Here is a 20,700-nt window from a genome sequence, read left to right as displayed (position 1 = left end):
TGGTTAGAGATGCCACATTCTGTACATATATCATTTGAGTCATACTTGGTCTGATTCATGTTAAGTCTGGAGGTTAAACCACTGATTGTACTGTTCATCTCAGTCTCTTTAATCTCAATGCACCTGCATGCCACATCAAGATACAATGGAGAAGGACAGCAGTGTTTGCATCAATGCTGGAAACAGTACCTTTTGATGAGAGAGATCAAACTGATCCACAATGTTACAAGGAAGATTTTGTCTTAATGGATGCTAAGGCAAACTTGTTTACAAAAAAACTGAATTCTAGATGAGGCTTCGATTACAAACAGCTATCATTTGGTATGTTTGAGAGTAAAATTTTGTGTTCTGTAATAAGTATAAATTACATATTTCATTTATTCAATAAATAAATCTCTAAATCATACTGTATGAAATTACAGCCCTTGTCCACTTTATTAGGAACACCAGTACTCTTACAGATCCATGCAGTTATTAATAAAATGGACAGGAAGTGTTATGTCACCTAGGTACCATTTCTTCAACTAAAAGAAATGTAAAAAAAAAAAAAAAGAAAAAAGAAAAAGAGAGAAAGAAAAGAAAAAAGAATTGAAATACCTAGTGTGTTTTTGTTTCCAAGTAATTATAACGCTAGTCGCATGTAGCACTCTGTGGAATGCTATTTAGCACAATTAATAACAGGGGTTTGGAATGTGGTGATATAAAAGGATATTATATTCTGTCTTTTCTAAAGCCGTATAACTTGTTTTCAAGATTGTTTATTCTGCTGCATTTATTCGGGATATAAATGGATCATTTAAAAAATGTGCAGCTTCATGAATTATAATGGAGGTAAAATAATGGCAAGGGGGCAATCTTAAGACACATGCACAGAGAGAGAGAGAGAGAGAGAGAGAGAGAGAGAGAGAGAGAGAGAGAGAGAGAGAGAGAGAGAGAGAGAGAGAGAGAGAGAGAGAGAGAGAGAGAGAGAGAGAGAGAGAGAGAGAGAGAGAGAGAGAGAGAATTAATTTTCTATTGTAGGTCAATAGTTATGCTGGTTTTGTGGGTGGGAGTGATTGTGATGAAATAGACTCTCCTGAAATGCATTACAGGATACAGGACACAGATGTGTATTCATGACATTGCTGGGCTTTTTTTTATCTGAAACCATTGACCTCTGGCAAACTCACATTCTCATTATTCTACCTCTGATGAAATATATTCACATTGCTGTATCAAATGCAAAACATTCCTTCCAAACCATATGAACATGAATTCACACATGTCCTACATCCTTGCTTTGTTGCTCTCTGGTCAGTGGTAATTGTGTTCAGTCTGAAAGGGCACAAAGAACACAGCCTCCTTAAAGCAAAGTACAAGTACAGTATGTCCGCTGCAGGTTTTAAACGAGGCATTCGAGGTATGCCGTGGCCTGATGGTGATGCGTGATGACAGAGAGTAGCCACAGACTCTCAGCTCTGAGCTCGTTGGCACCCTTAAAGCCCTGTTTGTGATTACTCACTCATGCACTAGTTCTCACCTGAGCACAGCCAGAGGCTTCAGATCCATCTGGGTAAATAAGGCCAGCACTTACAAGGGCAAGGGCAGGAGTGTATTACCATCAATTCACAAGCTGACATTCATTTTTGATATATTTAGACTGGCTGACCTTTAGTGAGTGTGGTGTGTTGCAAAGGTAACAAAGTGATTTTTTTTGTGTGTGCAATAGATATATGATCTCTCCCTGTATGAATTACTGTATTAGTTGACATATAAAGACAGAAAGTGACTAGTCCTGTGGGAGAGATCACTTGTCTGCAGTTGACATTAAATCATTAAATATCTATGTAAACATACATTTGATCTAATTCCTTTATATACCTAAGGAGCAATTTTTGTCTGCTTTAAGAAGTGGGACCATTGCATATTTACCCACAGAGAGAAAGTCTTTTAGAATGAGCATACAAGCGTTCTGTCCATCACACACACATCAGGTGCCACCTGCTAGACCATTTTGCTAGATCATTCTGGGCCTTTCTGTTTACAGTGTTAAGCTTACCGCTATGAACGTGTGTAACAGAAGCATAGAAAAGATTGGAAAACAAGGCCCATTCACAATGGTTTGCTTTGCACAGCAAAGTCTGTCCTCACATTCCTGTCGCTTTTGCATAGTCAACAATGCAAGTGTCTTTTCTGGCTACTGCTACAGTGCGCAGAGATCCAACTAGAAACCTCTAAATGTTACATGGTGTGAAAACAAGAGCTTGAAAACTATTTTGTGTTGCTATTTCGCAGCAAGGCCAGTGTGGTATGACCCCTTAAAGGGTGAGCAGCTCAGTTTTCACTTACTAAAACAGCATTGGGACACGAAGAAGAAGAGCCTCACGCATGTTTAAATCCAGGTATTTGCGCAAAGTGCGCAAAGAAAGATATGAACAGTCTGATGTATTTGAAGATCAAGGAGAAGCGGGGTCTGAAGAATCTTTCTTCAGTGGCAACATGATGCCTGGCTTAGAGAGCCTGCAGGAGCTGAACCACCGTTTTACCTGCTACATCAACAGAGCCCGAGTGCTGGAGCAGCGCAATGCGCTTTTCCGCAAGCAGCTGGAGACGCTGCAGCACATGGAAGAGGCTGCTGGGCTCGAGGAGATCTTCAGTGAGCAAATCAGCAGCAACCAAGAGAGTATCCGTGAACTTCAGTCTGAGCGTGCCAAGCTGGAGAGAGAGCTTAAGGATGCCGAGCGCATGCTGGAACAATTTAGTGACAGGTTTGCTCACACACTTCCAACACTAAGCAACAGATGTTCAGGTAATTTCGTTTGATTTGATTAGATTTAACCGAGCATTACTGGATCTTTTCATCAGTCATTAGATTTTTCTCTAAATGAATATGTAGCATATATGCAATATTGTCCCTTTTAATGGCAGGCACCTACTGTAGATGATAGCATCTAAAACCACCTCTTTAATTCATCTTTCATGAAGAAGACCTTTTATTTCAATTCCATATACACACAAACACACATACACACACACAAAAGAGAACAACCTGTGTAACGTAAACATCAAACACAAACACAACCCAAGCACATGAAATTCATATTAGGAATATGTTTCATGTTTCTTATAATGTGGAATGTTTATATATATATACAAGATTGAGGATGAGAATATTTATCTTTTAAACAGTAAACAGTTTATTGTTTCTGTGCAATATTTATCTATGTAATATTTCACACACAATTTGCACGAACGTATGAATATCTGTAAGTTCAAGTATGTCAAGTTTTGATGCTTTCTAATGTTATCTAATATCAATATATAATCTATCTACATTTAGAAATTAATGAGGTAGGAGGAAAGCAGGGTATTAATCAACTTGGCTTGCCCACAGATACAGAAATGAATGTGAATATCAAGACCAACTACGAAGTACTCTGGAGCAGCTCAATAAGGTACACAAATGCCAGAATCATTTTATTTGACATTCTTCAAAAACCAGCCTGAGTACAGATCATTCCTAGAAAACTCTTATCTACAACACATTTAACAAATGAAATAAAAGAGGGCATGGCTAATAAGAATCCGATTTAACAAGAACGTTTTCAGCGTTTTCAGGGTCTTACTGTTGACAGAAGTATGCTTAATTTTCCCATTTTCTAAAAGGAAAATATATATATAAGTATATCAGAGGAATAAATCGAAAAGAGACATAATTTATTTACCCAGGCGCTCTCTCTCTCTCTCTCTCTCTCTCTCTCTCTCTCTCTCTCTCTCTCTCTCTCTCTCTCTCGCTCTCTCTCACCTCCATTTTTGTATGAACAGTTTTTCTTCCTGAGACATTGTGGTTTCAAGGAGGTTGTCTGATTTCTCATCGAGTCTTTTATCAAATCTTTAGGAGGCAGACACTGCACTTCTGAGGAACCTGGAGTATCAGATCGAGTCACAGTTCCTGCAGGATAATATAAAGGCCACAAAGGAGAGACATAAAAAGGTAATGAGGGTGCATCTCCAGCATGCCAACTTTGTCTGAGAAGTTTTTTAGTCAGATCTCTGACAGCAGAAAGTAACCCAAGATGACTGGGTTGATTGGTGTAGTCAGTCATCAACTGGCGAAGGAGAAATGTCTTCAGCTTTTCAGCACACAGGGAGTGGGTTTAAGTAAGGCCTGAAACTACAAGAGGTTTAGACAGTGATTCTAAACTTCACAGTTTTCATATGCAAAAAAAACAGCTTTGAGATTTTATTATACTACCGATGTCCAATGTGCTACATCGTTAATGAATTATGGGAAAATTGACCCTGGATCCGGATCGCTGTATATTATTTGTGAACTTAGTGAAATTAACATAGCCAATTATATGGAATTTGCTGATACACAATCCTGACAATGCTGCTTAAAATCTGTTACTAGCATTGATTCTTTGACTTGATACTTTTAAACGACTAATAATTTATTGAGATTAAATTGGAAAGTCTAATGCCACTCAGGTTTGGCTTACTTTCTGCTGTACTAAACCATCTTCATAATAAAAAGATAAGCTCATATATATATATCACAATCTTGGAAATATGTTATAATTAAACCCTCACCACTGCACAGTGAAAATGAACTCTTCAGTGTTAACATAGCATTTATTTTCTAATCAAGTCCTATTGTAAAGAGTGTCAGGTCAAGTGAGAGTTTCAATAATGCCATTATTTATTCAGAAGTGAGGAAGGTCACTGAGATGTCTTTCTAAAATTAATAATAGAACAACCTTCCAACCAGAACCAGCATGGCATATTATTTGAAAATGTAATTATGTATAATTAACACAGTCAAAAATGAGATATTTTGTGTCAATAAGCAATCTGAATTTTTTCCTAACCGAGCACTAAAGTACACCTCCGAGCACTTTCTCGAAGTAAGCATCCAAATCAGCCTGTTTAGTTTATTAGCGGCAGCTCAATTTGTAAACTTTATGAAAAATTAAAACCAAAAATCTGTAAAACTGTGAAAACTAAAGCCTTTGGAATCATACTGACATCGTGATGACTAATTTCATTTGATAAGCACACACAAACACAACCAGGAACCCCACACCCCACCCCACCCCACCCGACACACACACACACACACACACACACACACACACACAATCTGTAAATCACCATCCTTTAAAGAAAATCATATTCTCCCAATCTTTCTTCCTCTACAGAATCTTGCTGAGATACAGACGTACTTGAACATCCTTCACCAGATCAATCAGACTGTTGTCTTAATGTCCAGTCTGTCACTGGGGATCTCAGAGGTAAGGTGATTATGTGGTGTATTAGTGCCACAGGGGGGAAAAAGAGGAGTTTAACTTCCACTGCCAGGAAGCATCAGAAGGAAATAAAGAAAGAGAGAGAGAGAGAGAGAGAGAGAGAGAGAGAGAGAGAGAGAGAGAGAGAGAGAGAGAGCTGCAATTTTTTTTTATTACAGAATGACTAGTATATGTAAATTAGAGACACTCTGAGTTCATGTCACACTCAATCTATACTAATGACACGGATATTAACACAGTGGTTAATTAGATGGCATGTGCATTAATGTGCCATATTTAATGGATATAAACCAGGGCAAGCATGATGACATGCTGGTTCTCCAGTTTCCCAGTGTTCCTGAGAAGGGATAGACAATAGGATAGAAAATAATAAACCTTCACTCCCACTGTAGGGAGCAGATTCCTGATCTTGACTAAGTTCTTCTGCCCATCAGCCTAAAGGTTCAATGTTTTTCTGCTCATCACAGTCGTAGATGCACCTTCCTGTCAGCTCAAGTGAGAACGTCTACCACATGATTGGTTTAATGCCTGCATGACTTCACTGATGTCGATTGACTCCTCTATCTTGGTATGAATACTTTCTCTTTGTGTTTATATCACTTTATGTCTCTTTCTCTTCTCTTACTCTTCTCTGTGGCAGGATCAGGAGAAGCTGATAAGTCAGAGGAGAGTTCCTGCTTTGATCTCTCAGTTAGAGGATTATAAGAGTGCTCTCTGTCAGCTGCAAGCACAAAAGCACAAGCTGCAGTCTGAGGTAGGTCACCATAGAGCTGGTGAAGCGGGGCGACATTTGGTCACTCACATCAGTCATGGTGTATTTATCTAAACTAAATTTGAAACAGTATACACGTCAGCCAATCCTGAGAGTTTAGGGGATAAGGGCATCACTTCAGTTAAAAAAAAAACATTTATGTTTAGCAGACAGATGAGTGGGGTAGGTGGAGTGATATTGAAACGGGTAACAATGTCACAGCTCCTAGGTCCAGAGTAGGTGCATTGGCTAAGGAATATTGTCCTTAAATATGAAGGTGTGTGTGAATAGTGCTCTGTAAAGGACTGGCAACTTTTCCAGGGTGTGATCCCAGCTTGTTTCCAGTGTTCCTGGGATATGTGCAGGATCCATTGTGATCTTGACCAAGATTTTTGAGTCACCGAAAGTAACTAATACAAACCAGTGGCCCGTAACTTGGCATCTATATCTTGTAGTAATATACAGCTGAATCTATTATTCACAATAATTAATTTAATAAAAACATACTTAGCCAATTATCACAATTTATTTTTAAGTGATAAAATATAGGTAATAATAATATGATAATAAATCATTTGCTTGAATTGGACACCACTGTCATTATTATATAATTAATTATTCTATATTTTATAAAATAGCATTCATTTTTCTGCCTAATGCCTGTTAATAATTCAAGGTTTGGAGGTGAAAATTACCTTTAGCAATAAAAAAAACCTATTAAAAGTTCTCATGCAAACGTGGCTCACAATCACCAAATATCATGTATGTAGGATCCAACAAGAAACTCTCACACAAGCAATCTTCTCGCCTATATTTCTTATATTAATCATTATTAATGTATTTGGTCTGCTTGAACAGCCAGCACATAACCATTTTACTCCCTCAGTCTCATTAGGATATTTGATGACAGAATGTTGCAGCATAACGTTTACTGCACCTTTCCATCTCCCAGACATCAGCACTGGAGCAGGCCATCAGGACAACTCAGGAGAGCTATGATGAAGAAATCCAACTGTACAATGATCAAATTGAATCCCTCAGGAAAGCGATTGAGGAGGCTGAGCACTTGCTGGAGAAATACACCAATGAGTACAGACAGCTGGCAATGTACCAAACCTCATTGGAGAACGAGCTAGAGAGATACAAGAGGATCATTGAGAATGAAGACAGCAGGTTATTTAAGTGTGGATGGCTTGGAAGCAAACTTTATTGAATGCTTGATAAATATATCATAATAGATATAGCCACAGGGTGGCGGTATAGTCTAAGGAATGCAACTAATATAAATATATATAAATAGATTAAATTGTACTAGTATTTTTATCATATTTATGGTATAAAAACATACTTCATATATATATTTTTTAACATCCATGATTGATTTGTGTTCACACTAAAAGACATTTTGAGGTATCCCTGATTCTTTGCTGTGTTGTGATCACATGTCTTACTTTATTTCACAGATTGAATTCAGCTATAATTGGAAGCCCCATTAGTCTGTTCACCACCAATTACAGATCACACACTCACAGCCCCACCATGACCAGACAAGGGAAAGGTAATAGAGGAGAGTGATGCAGAGGGAGGAGGAGACCTGGGTCTATTTGGCCAAATTTTAATCTTATTAGCCTGGAACAAATGGCTTCATAGATATAAAATGCATGTATATGTAAATTCATAGGGTTTGAGTTATAGGTCAGGCTGGTTTCTAGTCAATTGGGCAGATTTTAAACCAGAATTGAGTGATTCAATTTGACGACTCTGCAACTGGCTGCAATGAGCCTAGAATTGTCAGGTGTATAATAATTATGTTCGTTCAATCGTTTGATCCATTAAATCATCTCTAAACTAAATGTAATATAAAAGGTAGTTTAGACAACTATGAAATGTGAGATATGAGATATTTTAATTTGAGAGCGTTCAATTTAGTGTGCATCTTATTTAGAAATCTGTCTATTTAGTCTCGTTGACTGTTATGGGATGTTTTGGTATAAGTATAAAAATCGTGAGTAATTCGCTAGCAAATTAGTGTTTCCTAATTTCATAGAATTGTTCTGTACACAAATAAGTAATTCAGGAAGTGCATTGCTTTTCAGAAAAGTACCAGAATAATGCAAGGTGTTGTGGGATATGTAATGTGATCTAATGTGAGAACAGCAGAAAGATTCTCACTGTATCAGCAAATTATTAGGGTTTTTTTTTTGTGTGCCCTTTATTTCAGAGACGAACCCAAACCTTCTTTAATGCATGTTTGTATGCTAGTAACATGATTTGCTAAGTTGTAATGCTTCCACAGTTTTACTTGTACAGTTTCCAAATACAGTGTAAATATAATTACTGTAATTGTTTTTACAGTAAATGCACAGCATATTTTAGGGAAGATCCGTGCTTTGCTGCCCTTAAATGATTCTAAAAATGATGTCCAGGGGCTGACTGAGCCTCTTGTCTGTATAAAACAACTTCTATAGGTCCTTTAATTCTTACAGATGGAAAATTACTTAGGCTAATAACCTGGAAACCTAAAAGCAAGGATTTCATGTAATTCAGGCATATTGAAGGACCATTTTTGTATCGTAGCACTGGGTTCTACCACTGCTCCCCCTTTTCTGACATCCCAGACTATTGATTAGTCGATTCCCATACTCTTCCATTACCTTCTGTCTAAGGTGCTTCACGAGGAAACTGGATCAGTTCTCAGCATCTTCTAGCAATGATGCATGATGCTGACCTTTCCAACAAACTCCTCTGGCACAACAGTGTGCAAGTGTGAATCGTTTGACTAATTGCTGTGTGCTCAAAACAACACTCGAGTGATTCATTTAACGCAATTGTGTGCTTTAAGTGGAGAAAAAGGTTTTAGGTGTGATTAGTCTTTGTGTGTGCATGTGTAGCACTGCTCTGGTGATCACATACTGGTTATTATCTTGATTTTGGCCTCAGCAATTAGCTTGCTTATCATTAAATAATTGAGGTCTTTTTTTGTGATCTGCACTGATGTTCGGTAAATGAGTGCTGTAATATAGCAGATAAGTGAAATAGGAGCAGGTTGGTTATTCGTAATGTGCAGTTAGAGGCTTGACAGGTTTTTTTTATCTTGTCACACATGGCAAGATGTGAACTAGATGTTCTGTAATGAGTTCACAGAATATGCAAGTTTGTTAATAATAATCAATATTCCCAAGCTAAGTGTCAGCCAAAGTAGCCAACTACAATTCTACTTTCTCTCTTTATTTTGCCCCATGACTATGAGTGTGTTAATTTCTAAACTAGTTTCGTTATTCCTGTAGTAATAGTTTCTTGTTCTGTTTAATTAAATAACTTTCTCTACCCTTCATTTTATTTGCAATGTCTGTGTCAGTGTTATTATACTCTGACTAACCCCATTTTCAGATATAACTCAAGCCTTCCAGGACATTGCCAGTGTCAAGCCCCGTCAGAAGAATCAGGCTAAAAAGGTGATCAAAAAGAAGGAGGTCTCATCTAAAGACGTGACAGAAAACATGCAAGAGGAAATAGAAAAAGAAGCAGTTGACCCTGTTGAGGTTGAAGGAGGAGTGAAACAATCTGCTCTATTGAATGTTGCGGCACCGAACGATGTGCCTGATGGTGCCCAGATCAGCAAGGCTTTCGACACGCTCTGCAACATTGTGCGCAACCGCATGCGAAGATACAGGCAGCCTGAACCCATCACTGATTTCTATACTAAAGGCCGTTATGTCCTGGTGACAGGTGAGTCCAGCTACCTGGACCCCTGCTTCAACAGCACAATACCCTCTGCTGGCCACATCATCGTAACCATTTGTGACGACGACATGTCCTCTTTGGAACCCTGTAAACCTAAAACTCCTTCTCCACCACCAAGTCCCCCACCTAGTGCTACCAGTTTCCCAGTAATTCCTCCCAGTCCCCCTGATGACAACCACACTCAAAGGAGAGATGACGCATCAAGTGGGAAGGAAGACGGTGACAACAAAGGAAATACCCCTACTCCACAGCGTGGCAAGGAAAAGAGCAAAAAAGACAAACGTGGGCAACCTGGACCTCCACCGCTAACCTCAAGCTCCAGTTGTACTCCAGATTCCATGAGCTACGAGAAGGTTGAAGTGGTGGTGTCAGTGGAAAAGCTTTCACCCGATCTTAAAGTGAAGGAGTATGAGGAAACGGCCACGGTAGTGGAGACAATGATTGAAAAGACAACCAAAAAGAAGCATGGGGACCGGGCTACATGAGAAGACTCTGGTATTAGGTGCTGCTTTTCATCCCTAAACCAGTGATTTATGCTTTTGAGCTAAAATCCAAAAAACCTTGAGTCCAAAAGTTGCTACAGTGTGTGAATTTGAAAAATTTATAATTGCCAGTAGCACAGTTCTGCTGTGAATATATTAATGAATAAATAATCAACATGATTAAATATAATGTTCTGTGTTGTTGTATCACAAGTGTATGTAGTTTAGGTCATGGCTATTGCAGCATTTAAATGCTAGTTTCTCTCTCCCTCTCCCCATCTCTCTATCTCCCACGCGCTCTCTCTCTCTCTTTCCCTCACCCTCTCCCATGCTCTCTCTCTCTCTCTCTCCCACACACCCTCTCTCTCTCTTTCCCTCGCCCTCTCCCATGCTCCCCCCCCTCTCTCTTTTCCTCACCCTCTCCTATGCTCTCTCTCTCTCTCTCTCTCTCTCTCTCTCTCTCTCTCTGAAGTGAATGTGTTTGTCTAAGTGAGCCAGCTGGAGATGACACTCATCCATTTTACATGAAGGTGGCCCAGTGGAGTACAGATGTGACCTCTGCATAATCTACTCTCTTACTCTCTGGAGTGGGGGATAACCAGAATCTGTCTGAGTCTGTGTTAATTCTCCCTAAAAACCAGACCTATTTGTATAAAATTTAATTATATGGGAATAAATAGACATAATTACAACCTAAACCATGTTTATATAGGGACAACAACAGCAAAAAAAAACAGTGTTTCTTTTACGCTGTAGCACATTCAGTCATGATTTGGGTTTACACGTGTTTTTATATGAAAGTCTGATTTTCATATAAAAAAATCTGACTGTTCACCACATTATTGTTTCTATCCTAATGAAACCAATAAGATAACCATATCCCAATTCACAGGGGGCTCACTGAAAAATTTGATAAGATGCGAATGATTTGCATCATATACTACGTCCTGAACATTGATCAGATAACCCGTTAGACATACAGGCAATTCTGAAGAGTCTTATAAAACGGCACTCACCATCTCTATCATCAAACCTGTAGTTAAACAAATAGGTTTTGAAACTATGGTGTGTGTTTTTTTTTCACTTCAGCATAGTTTCAAATTATTAGTGAATCCATATCATGGTTCACAGAAGTTCTTCTAGTGGCTTGTGATGGTTTAATCTTTATTTTGCCTTCAATCTGATTATAATATATAGAATAATATATAATGAGAAACATAACCTTAGTTCTTTTTGTTAGGAAAAAGCAAATCAGACTATTAATGGATGCAATTGGATTCTGTTTATTACTGAAAATCTGAGATTAATCCTAAAAAGCCTCTTGTTCATATGTTGTAAAACATCCTCAGCTTCACTTGAGTGCTTTCACAAACAGCAGAACAGATATATTTGTAGATATATTAAAGGTTATGAAATGGGTTTTCTTGTTGGCCACAAGCTGTGATCACACATTACATCTCCCTGTTTAGATATAAATAGATCGTGTTAAAAAACAAACAAACAAACAAACAAAAATGTCAATGTCACTGCTCTTTTAGCAAGGTACTAATCTTTAGGAAGAATAACACAGAGAATCATTTACAGTCACAAACTGTACAGTAGTCTTCGAAGAGGTGAGGAGACAGCGATGGCAGCAATAAATTAATATACTATATATAGGTATATATTGTGTATATACATTTTCTAAAAATTATTTTTAAAAAAATTAAAGAGAATACAAGAGGTAATATCTTGTACAATAGGTTATTTTGGAGAATATACTTTTTTATTTATGCGGCCTACATGTAACAATCATTCAACAGAGAACTTGTGACCACAGAAAAAATAATCTAGGCGCAAGAAAGAGAGAAAGAGAAATAGAGAGAGCGAGAGATAGAGAAAGATACACTGAGAGGAAAAGTGAGATGGAGAAAGGGAGAGAAGGCAGGCATCATGCAGTTCAGACTGAGGCTAGTTACTTTTGCTCATCATCCTCTCAAGGCTCCTTTCGACGGCTTCATCCAGCTCCTCCTCCAGCTCCTCCTTTTTGGACATGGCTAATTTGGACTGGTAGTCCCTGACCACTTGCTCTATGTAGGGCGCACTCTGTGTGCCATGCAGCATGAGGGTCCACTCGTGTAGATAACCACTCTGTGGAGATTCCCCGCTGAAGCCGACTTCCAGCTTCCAGGTGCCACGAGGGTCCTCGCCCCATGTGTGTGTGCTCATGAAAGGCCACTTGTCAAACCCCACAGTGGAGTCGGAGTCACGCGGCCGCCGGCTCAGCAGGATGGACTTGGTGCCCATGGGTGAAGTCAGGTTGAGCATGAGCTCGCCACGCCGGCTGGCATTCACTGTCACCACTGCCTGGACATGCTCCAGATAGCGCACAAAATTCTCCCGGCCCTGACACGCGTCTGTAGTGATGGTGAGTGCTAGCTTCGCACCTGATTGGATCTTGCTGCAAAAAAAGACAGAGAGAGACAAATATAGTGTCAGATAAAACATATTAATTAGTCATCACTGCAAATTATTAAATAGTTTGTTTAAGTTAAAAAATCAGATATTAATATGCACAACTTTCACCAAATCAAAGTAGCTGAATTCTGTATTAATGCGCCACAGTTAACAGACTTCATGGCGTGGTGTAGGAACTGATTATTGTGGATATCATCAATAATAAATGAAATACTTTACTGAACACTGTATTTTACCATTTTGCTTTTGTGGCATCTTTATTAAAGCAATAAGCCATTTTAAAAAGATCCGTACAATAATTTTAGCACTATTAAGCAGGTTTTAGGCACTTTGTTGAAGATCACACTCACTGTACCCATGGCTTATTGATTTAATAGCAATCAGTTCTATTGTCACCTTAGAGCTTCTACTACACTAAACCGCAACATCCTGCATTCAAGGATGAACATGTGCATATAACTAGCAAGAAAAAAAAGCAAAACAATCAATTTCTCATCTGGAAAGATGGATCTGAGATGGAACTCTTTTTCTTCTCTGAAATAATAGTTCAGTAAGAGCAGGCTGTAAAGAGCAGACAACAGAAACTCTATTATGTCCCATCTTTTCAATAATACACCACCCTAGTGCTAGACAAATTGTTCCGGAGAGATGAAGGTATCTCATCCACACCATAAGAGGAGGATGGCTTTGTTGTCGCACTTGCACAAAGGCACAGTGCTGCTGACAGCCGGTTTTGTGGCAGCAGGATGATAACGGCAGAGGGCTGGAGCGAGCGGCCATAAAGTGGACGTAATGCCATTATCAGAGACAGGTCTCCCATCCTGGTCCATTACTGCACTCAGATTACGTATGTGGGTCTGCGTGAGACTAGTGGTACGCAAGTGGGGCGTGTTTCCTGGGAGACTAATTCAGAATAACAGAAGTAAGAAGCGAGTCAAGTGTGCATCCGGTTGGTGGGTTGTTAGGAAAATTGGAATCTGGAAATAAACCTGCAGGGGGTGTCTCATGAATATGCATTTTTTTAATGTGTGGCTTGTAACATATGAAATGAAACTGAATGGTTTCTAAAAATACCTTATATAAATACACCACTTATGCAACAGCAAAACAAAAATGTTCTGGAAGACAATCAGTGTAAAGCAACGCAACTCTACTGACTTTAACAGCAAATGTCCTAATTGAATGAACATAATTGAAACAACAAATCCATTGTTGTGGCTATAAAAAGAGTTTATAGAGATTTGTGAGCAACCAAAAAAAATCAAACATTCACACAGTCATTAAACTCTTTGCTCCCAGGAACATCTACAACACCGAGCATATCTTTTGAGGTTCTCAAACGGTTGCCTTATTAGAGTATTTTTGTCGTTGAGCTGCACCTAAACATAAAATGTGACTTGGTAAGAAGTCACTGGCTATGTATGTAATCCCATATGAATATGTTCGTTGAATTCAACAGATACGTATTAATAGATATGCAGGGATGTGGTAGTCTAGTGGTTAAGGTGTTGGGCTACCAATCGGAAGGTTGTGAGTTTGATTCCTACGTCCACCAAGCTGCCACTGCTGGGCCCCTCAATTGCTTAGTTGTATAAAAATGTAAGTCGCTCTGGATAAAGGCGTCTGCTAAACGGCGTAAATGTAAATAGACACAGATAAGAATAAAGGGTGAACTACAAATAGAAATTAACCAGACTGTACTATAATAAAACCTAGCACATTGCTAACTCTGTGTTTTAAAATCTGAACATAGATTAAAACCTTTCGAAGCACTTAACATATACAGATAGTATAGTGTCTGTATTACACCTTCAACACTGGTGCAGCTCAGTAGTGCTCAGCTCTCAAAGCTTACAACTATAAAGACTATAACACAGAACAGTGAGCACTTTTTCTGTTGTGTGTTCGTTATTAAAGCCCAAGTTGGATTATTAATAGAGCGGCCACAGCAGGAGTGTCATTCTGCTGTTCTGATTATAATTACTGCTCTAGAACAAAAGGTGCTGTACTGTGAGACTGGAAAACACTTCTCTGACTGATCGCTTCTGACTGCAGTGAAGGAAAAACTAATAGAAGTTAGCTTATATACGGGTTTGAGATATGAGTCTTTTTATTGACAGGTACATTTTTCTGAATACATGCTCTCACCAGAAAGCAAACAAATGTAAGGTCTTTAATGAATCCCACAAAATGCTCCTTAAACCTCTTGATCTTTTTAAAGGCACTTTAATTCTTTCATTCTGTTTACTGTTTATCCCCTTGCGCTTAATTATCCCTGTTTTGGGAACGTCTTTCTGCAACAATTGAAGCATTATTTGTTCAGTGCTGGTTCAGTGTATGAGGGTTTGGCGGCATTCATTAGTCATGGCTGATAGGGGGCCTTATCACATGGCGGCTGCTCTACATGTCCGTGCACATTTGAATTCAGCTGCATCTTTATTTTCTCTTCTGCAGTTTTAATTGTTATTCTCACCCACTGCTTCGGATAGGACTCCCGCCACCTCTGCTAGGTATGATATGAGAGATGGCACTTTTGTCCATGGGGGTTTTGACAAGGATGCACAAAAACACAGATATATAAACACAGTTATTGCTTGAACACGCACACACACATTCTCCCTGGCACTCAAACCCAGTCTAATTGAGGCTTGTTGCCATAGGATGCTGTGCCCAGCACTGAGTAGGAGAGGACTAATTATAGCACACATGAGAATAAGGAGCACAGGTGCTTGGGGAAAAGAAGAGGGACTCCCACTATCTGTGTGGTAAGAAAATAGGAACATTTGACGCATGCAAAATGCAATCATGTGGAGCACAGCGACTCTGTCACACTGCCCCTATTCTTCCATACTACATTTACATGCAGCCGAATGTCAAATGAGGAAATAAATATGAACAACATTCAATATTAGTTGAAATAATTTTTATCCAGATCACAATATTCGTGTTCACACGAAGTCCTTTACAGCCTTACTGTGTCTCCTGCACTGATCCGGCCACGCAGTGAAAACGCTCAGGTACAGTCTTCCAGTCACGTGCCAGGCTGACCATGGCACCGGCATCCAGCACACCATAGCCGAACAGATGGTTGAATTCCAAGCCCACACCGTTTCTCCTCCACTGGTGTACCTCATCATGGAGTTTATTCCTCTTCGAAGTGAGCACTGTGAGGTGCTGCATGTCCCTCCATGTCAGGTTAGGACTGCATACATACACACACAAGGAAAACAAGATTAAGGCAATACAGCTATGGTCAAAACATTCAGGAATATGGCTGAGGGATATCTGGATTTCTGCTGTATAGGAAAAAAAATAAATCATTCATTCTGCATAATTAATTTGGTTGTGACCCAATCTTCTACAGAATAATATCTATCATAATGAAATCACAAGACTGCACAGCATCAATTAAAGGTCCGGAGACTCTCTATTGACGCATGTCACCTAATTGTTTTATAATATTGCTTAATTCCACCTCTCAAGTTTTGAGAATTCCACCTCTCTTGATGTCACTCCTTCTCCAATAATTCCTCCATGACTGAAGTACTCAAAGTAAAAAAGTAGCTTTTTTTTTTTTATAATACTATTTTTCATTAAAGTAACCTCTTATGAATTATTGTTATCATTTTTTCTTATGGTAGCTTACACAAATTTGAGAATTCTATAATATACACTTACCAGCCACTTAAATAGAAATACACCATTACACCTGCACCTACAATTACCCAATCAACTAAACATGGAACAGCAACATGCACACAATCATGCAAATACAGGACAAGAGCTTCTGAATGGAGGAAAATGAATGAATGGTCTGTGGCATGGTCATTTATAGATTGGTCATTTTAGAGACTCAAAAAGACTGAAACAGCTTTCAAAATTGGGTAAAGTGAAGATTGGAAAAATTTCATCTTGTGTTTTTTGAGCTTTAACTGTCTAGCTAAATTGAATACGTAGACAAATAAAGCAAGCCTTGACCAAAACCATTTGTTCACCAATAATAGCGCACTGTAAAATATTACATACTGCTTATTAAATATTGTTTTTATTTATAATTACATTCACATTGGTCAAATACTAGGGTCTGCTTTATGAAACATACTATATTCCAGATTATAAAAAGCGCAATAGATATTCTCTGAAAAGCATTTTAGTGAAAGATGAAATACAAATATTTTTTGAACACTGGTCCAGATTTAGACTCTACAATGTCTGATTCATCTTTCAAAAGAGTCCATTCTCTGCTCCTCAGCATGTTGCAGGTATCACTACAGTGCACTAAGTATGTTTGGGCAACTGACAAAACACACATGCACTCACCGCCTGCAATCAGTATTTACCGTTGGCTGGAGTGAGCGACCTGCACCACCATCAGCTACAACATTATTCAATGCTGAGCAAACACTGAGGCTTTGCAGAGGTAAGGTCATGTCAACATTCATTAACACCAGTCACAGCAACACTAAAGACTGTGTCAAGCAGCACAAGTGAAGTAAAAATGAAATTCTAAAATCAGTTTCAACACTCAGTGGGCTAAATGAATAACTTAAAAATAAATCTAAATAAAATAAAATAATTCTTTGATATTGTGCAAAACAGTATTGTCTTGAATGTCTTGAGATGATGCAGCAAGAAGATGTAACAGTATACATTTTATTCTTTTCCTCCATGTTTATTATCCTGAGTCCCATGGTCAGTGTTCACTAAAGAGGTATCTATCTCTAACCAAATGGCACAAAGTACATAGATTTAATGCATTTTGATATAGCAAAGCTTGTTGTTGTATTCTGCTTGTGTAACAGTTACTATGGTTCATCAGGATAGACTGTCTTTAGTGGTTTAAGATGTATCTATGTCCCCTGTTATATTTATGAGTACCCGCCCCTCTAAAGGTCTCTTGCTTTTAATTAAGTAAATTATGGTGAGATTTGAGCCAATGCAGTGATGCAGTGTGTGAGCTCCACGCCCATTTAATTAGCTTTAAGGACCAGCTGTATTTTTTTTTAGTCATTCATACAGTGATTTGTTCAATGTTGGCTTTAAGCACTAGAGGATGGCATTAGATATGTACAGACATGAGGGTCTTAAAACACTATCATGGTAGGACTGGTTGGCAGAGCAAAATACTCACTGAATGTAATCTACAGCCAAGAGTGCAGTACACTCTCTGCTACAAGCTCTGCAGCATGTTTCATAAATCTTTAATCAGACTATGTAGCTGAAACATGTTCTAAGAAGCAGAAGTGTACGTACTTGGCTTCTAATGCCAAGGCAAACACACCAGCAGCCTCGGGAGCAGCAGCTGATGTGCCTGAATGACGCAATGTACAATTTCCATACAGATCTGTGGTGGCCTGCAAAAAGAGAAAGAGAGAAAGAGAGAGGAAGAGAGAGAGAGTGTCATGCACACTAAGGCAAAAAATATGAATCAGCTAATTAGCATTTCTCATGTTACTGTGTGTTAAGAGAACTGGCACCTCAGAAAAAAATGGAAATGAACCAAAACCCTCACAAATAAGCAACCAAGGAACATAGGAAACTAACGCACAGAAATGCACATTAACAATGAACAATGAACAAGACTTTTCAAAGAGTCAAAGAGAGAAGGATATAAATACTGAACATAAAAATGATGTGCACACATTAGGCAACAGACAAAAACACACAAAAAGTTATGAACTCAGAACGAAATGTGAAAAAAATTGGGGGAATGTGTGATATAACTTATACAAGGAATATGTAAAACAAAACTATTTTTTAGATTTTACAATATGAGATTATTATTATTATTATTATTATTATTATTATTATTATTATTATTATTATTATTATTGAAGGAAATGCACCTACATCAAGATACTCTGAACTCTGATGCCTTGCCCAGTGGACATGCAAAAAAGTACTCCATCTCTACCGATATCTTTAAATTGTGTCAGACTAAAGGACAAGAAAATTAGCTCTCTATCATTTATCATCATTCTGTGCATTAGATTGCTGCCATTGGTATTAGGATTCATATATATTTGTTGCAATTGGCCTCTGTGTACTGCTATATATAGAAAATACAAAGCACAGATAACTGATACAAAACAGTCAGCAATTCAGTATCTTAATCCTTGTTCTCAGCCAAACTGTCATTGGTCTTCAAACTCCTGTCAGAAGCCTTCTCAGTCACAAGCATCTCCTGTCCATCCTCACAACCTTGTAATTAGAGGCACAGCATGGTGATGGTTTTGATTCTTGCGGGAAGGTCATATTAGATGACATGGAGGGAACCCATCTGCTTCATGCAGACTCTGTGTATGCGTCCCACAAGTATCAGTGCAGTACATACCTTCTTTATACTATTCCTTAATACTTGCTCTTTTAGCAAGGTCAAATCCTTAGATGTTTTTTCGTACCATTGCTATACTAATGATAGTCAGCTCATCCTCTCCTGTTCCCCTGCAGAGGATTACGTTTTTGCAACTTATTGTTTTGCAAAACAGCTTATATATATATATCACATATATATACACAGCCAACTATTCTTCTCAATCAGGTGTTTGTTCAATCTCTTGTCACTTCAAGTCTGGAGTGCTGCCATTTCTGGCAGGGCTTCCTCTTTGCATCATGTGACCACTGTAACCTGTCCACAACACAGCAGCACAAGAAGTTCTGCAACACCACCCCACTGCTACAGTTGCTCCATTTGCTTCCTGTTGCTGTGTGCATTCCCAATATGGATTCTCACTAACCTGGACCCACTCCTCAATTTATAAGGAAAACATGCATCAAGACTCTTCTGTCCTGACACTCAGGGTTTAAAATGAGCTAAATATTTTGCTGTGTAAAATACAGCTAATGGATGAGATTTCAACCTTTTCTCCAAACTGGCAACACTACTGCTTGTTTTTCTTTTAAGTTTCAACCTGATAACCTATAACAAATTATTTAAAACACTGCATTTTATATAGAATTCTAATAAAAATCATAATAAATAACATGCTCTGTCACTGAATGGATTTCTACTGCTGAGACAAAAAGGCATAGAAATACACATAAACACACAGATATGAACGCCCACACACCCCCACAAAACAACTGCCTACTCACCACTCCTGCCTCTGGGTTCCTCTTGCGGCCGTTGCTGAATGTCGAAGCGAGTGTGGAGGAGCAACTCTCGTCGTACAAAGCCGTGCGTCCATCATTAATGGCGGAGTTAATAGAGATGGTCCACATGCTGGAGGCATAGCCATCACAGTTGCAGTCGTCATAGCCACCACCATCTCCTGAAGCCCACACATATATACTGCCTTTCCCCCCTCTGCCCTGTACACACACACACACACACACACACACACACACACACACACACACACCACACATAATTAACCTTTATAAGTTGTCAAACTATTCAATAAGTTCATTAATAACACATTATAATAGCTACTATCATTCCTGTAGGTCAGAGTATTTTGAGGTAAAATGCATGGAATTGGTTTTTAGATCAAGGCTAAAAGAACACACTCATCAATGTCAAACACATTGCACATTTATTCAGATTCAAACCATTAGTTTCATATTGCCACTCGTTCCCTGATTATCATCTTTATATGTAGCAATTAACTATGCATGGTTAAGTGGATTACTTGGATTTACAGTGTAACGTTCAGGAAACTGAAGACAGAATCAAGATTCTTAAAGAATTGCCTGTGGTTTTGTTTTCGTAAACACATCTCTCATTCCTCCACTCTATGAATTTAATTCCTCCATCCAACACCCCTTCACCACAAACAACATCCCCATCCACCTCCACCGCACATTTTTATTTGTTCTCTCTTGCACTGTTCCCTCTCTCTGAATGGAGACCCATCAGCTCAGCTTGGCTGCAATTAGCTAAAAGAAATGATTGCACTTTAAATGCTGCTGCTTTTGTAACAAGCTCTATTCACACAGAGAGCTCATGAGAGGGAATCTTCGAGGTGTAGGAGGACCA

At 38.7% G+C, this 20,700-nt stretch overlaps 2 protein-coding genes across 2 annotated transcripts in view; one reads left to right on the top strand and one right to left on the bottom strand.

Moving 5' to 3' along the window:
- The first annotated feature begins 2,367 nt into the window (after positions 1 to 2,367).
- On the top strand, positions 2,368 to 10,268 carry LOC113655411 (filensin). Its single transcript, XM_027165930.2, has 8 exons — positions 2,368 to 2,747; positions 3,374 to 3,434; positions 3,878 to 3,973; positions 5,181 to 5,273; positions 5,929 to 6,042; positions 6,992 to 7,212; positions 7,503 to 7,597; positions 9,430 to 10,268. Exons 1-8 carry the CDS (start codon positions 2,368 to 2,370, stop codon positions 10,266 to 10,268), a joined length of 1,899 nt encoding a protein of 632 aa, XP_027021731.2.
- Positions 10,269 to 11,532: 1,264 nt separating this feature from the next.
- pcsk2 (proprotein convertase subtilisin/kexin type 2) overlaps positions 11,533 to 20,700 on the bottom strand; it is a 30,580-nt gene continuing 21,412 nt past the window's right edge. The window contains exons 9-12 of the mRNA XM_027165931.2: positions 19,818 to 20,033; positions 17,976 to 18,076; positions 15,697 to 15,924; positions 11,533 to 12,705 (exon numbers count right to left, since the gene is read on the bottom strand). Coding sequence (XP_027021732.2) covers positions 12,216 to 12,705; positions 15,697 to 15,924; positions 17,976 to 18,076; positions 19,818 to 20,033 — 1,035 coding nt within the window. The 3' untranslated portion in view covers positions 11,533 to 12,215. The remainder of the gene's footprint in view (positions 12,706 to 15,696; positions 15,925 to 17,975; positions 18,077 to 19,817; positions 20,034 to 20,700) is intronic.

Source organism: Tachysurus fulvidraco, chromosome 4, assembly GCF_022655615.1.
Source record: "Tachysurus fulvidraco isolate hzauxx_2018 chromosome 4, HZAU_PFXX_2.0, whole genome shotgun sequence".
Classification (NCBI taxonomy): Eukaryota; Metazoa; Chordata; class Actinopteri; order Siluriformes; family Bagridae; genus Tachysurus; species Tachysurus fulvidraco.
This window is presented reverse-complemented; position numbering and strand designations above follow the sequence as displayed.

Coding starts and splice junctions, on each gene's coding strand:
- LOC113655411 (XM_027165930.2), top strand. CDS start 2,368: ATGTTTAAATCCAGGTATTTGCGCAAAGTGCGCAAAGAAAGATATGAA. Junction 2,748..3,373: donor CTGGAACAATTTAGTGACAG/GTTTGCTCACAC, acceptor GCTTGCCCACAG/ATACAGAAATGAATGTGAAT. Junction 3,435..3,877: donor CTCTGGAGCAGCTCAATAAG/GTACACAAATGC, acceptor TCAAATCTTTAG/GAGGCAGACACTGCACTTCT.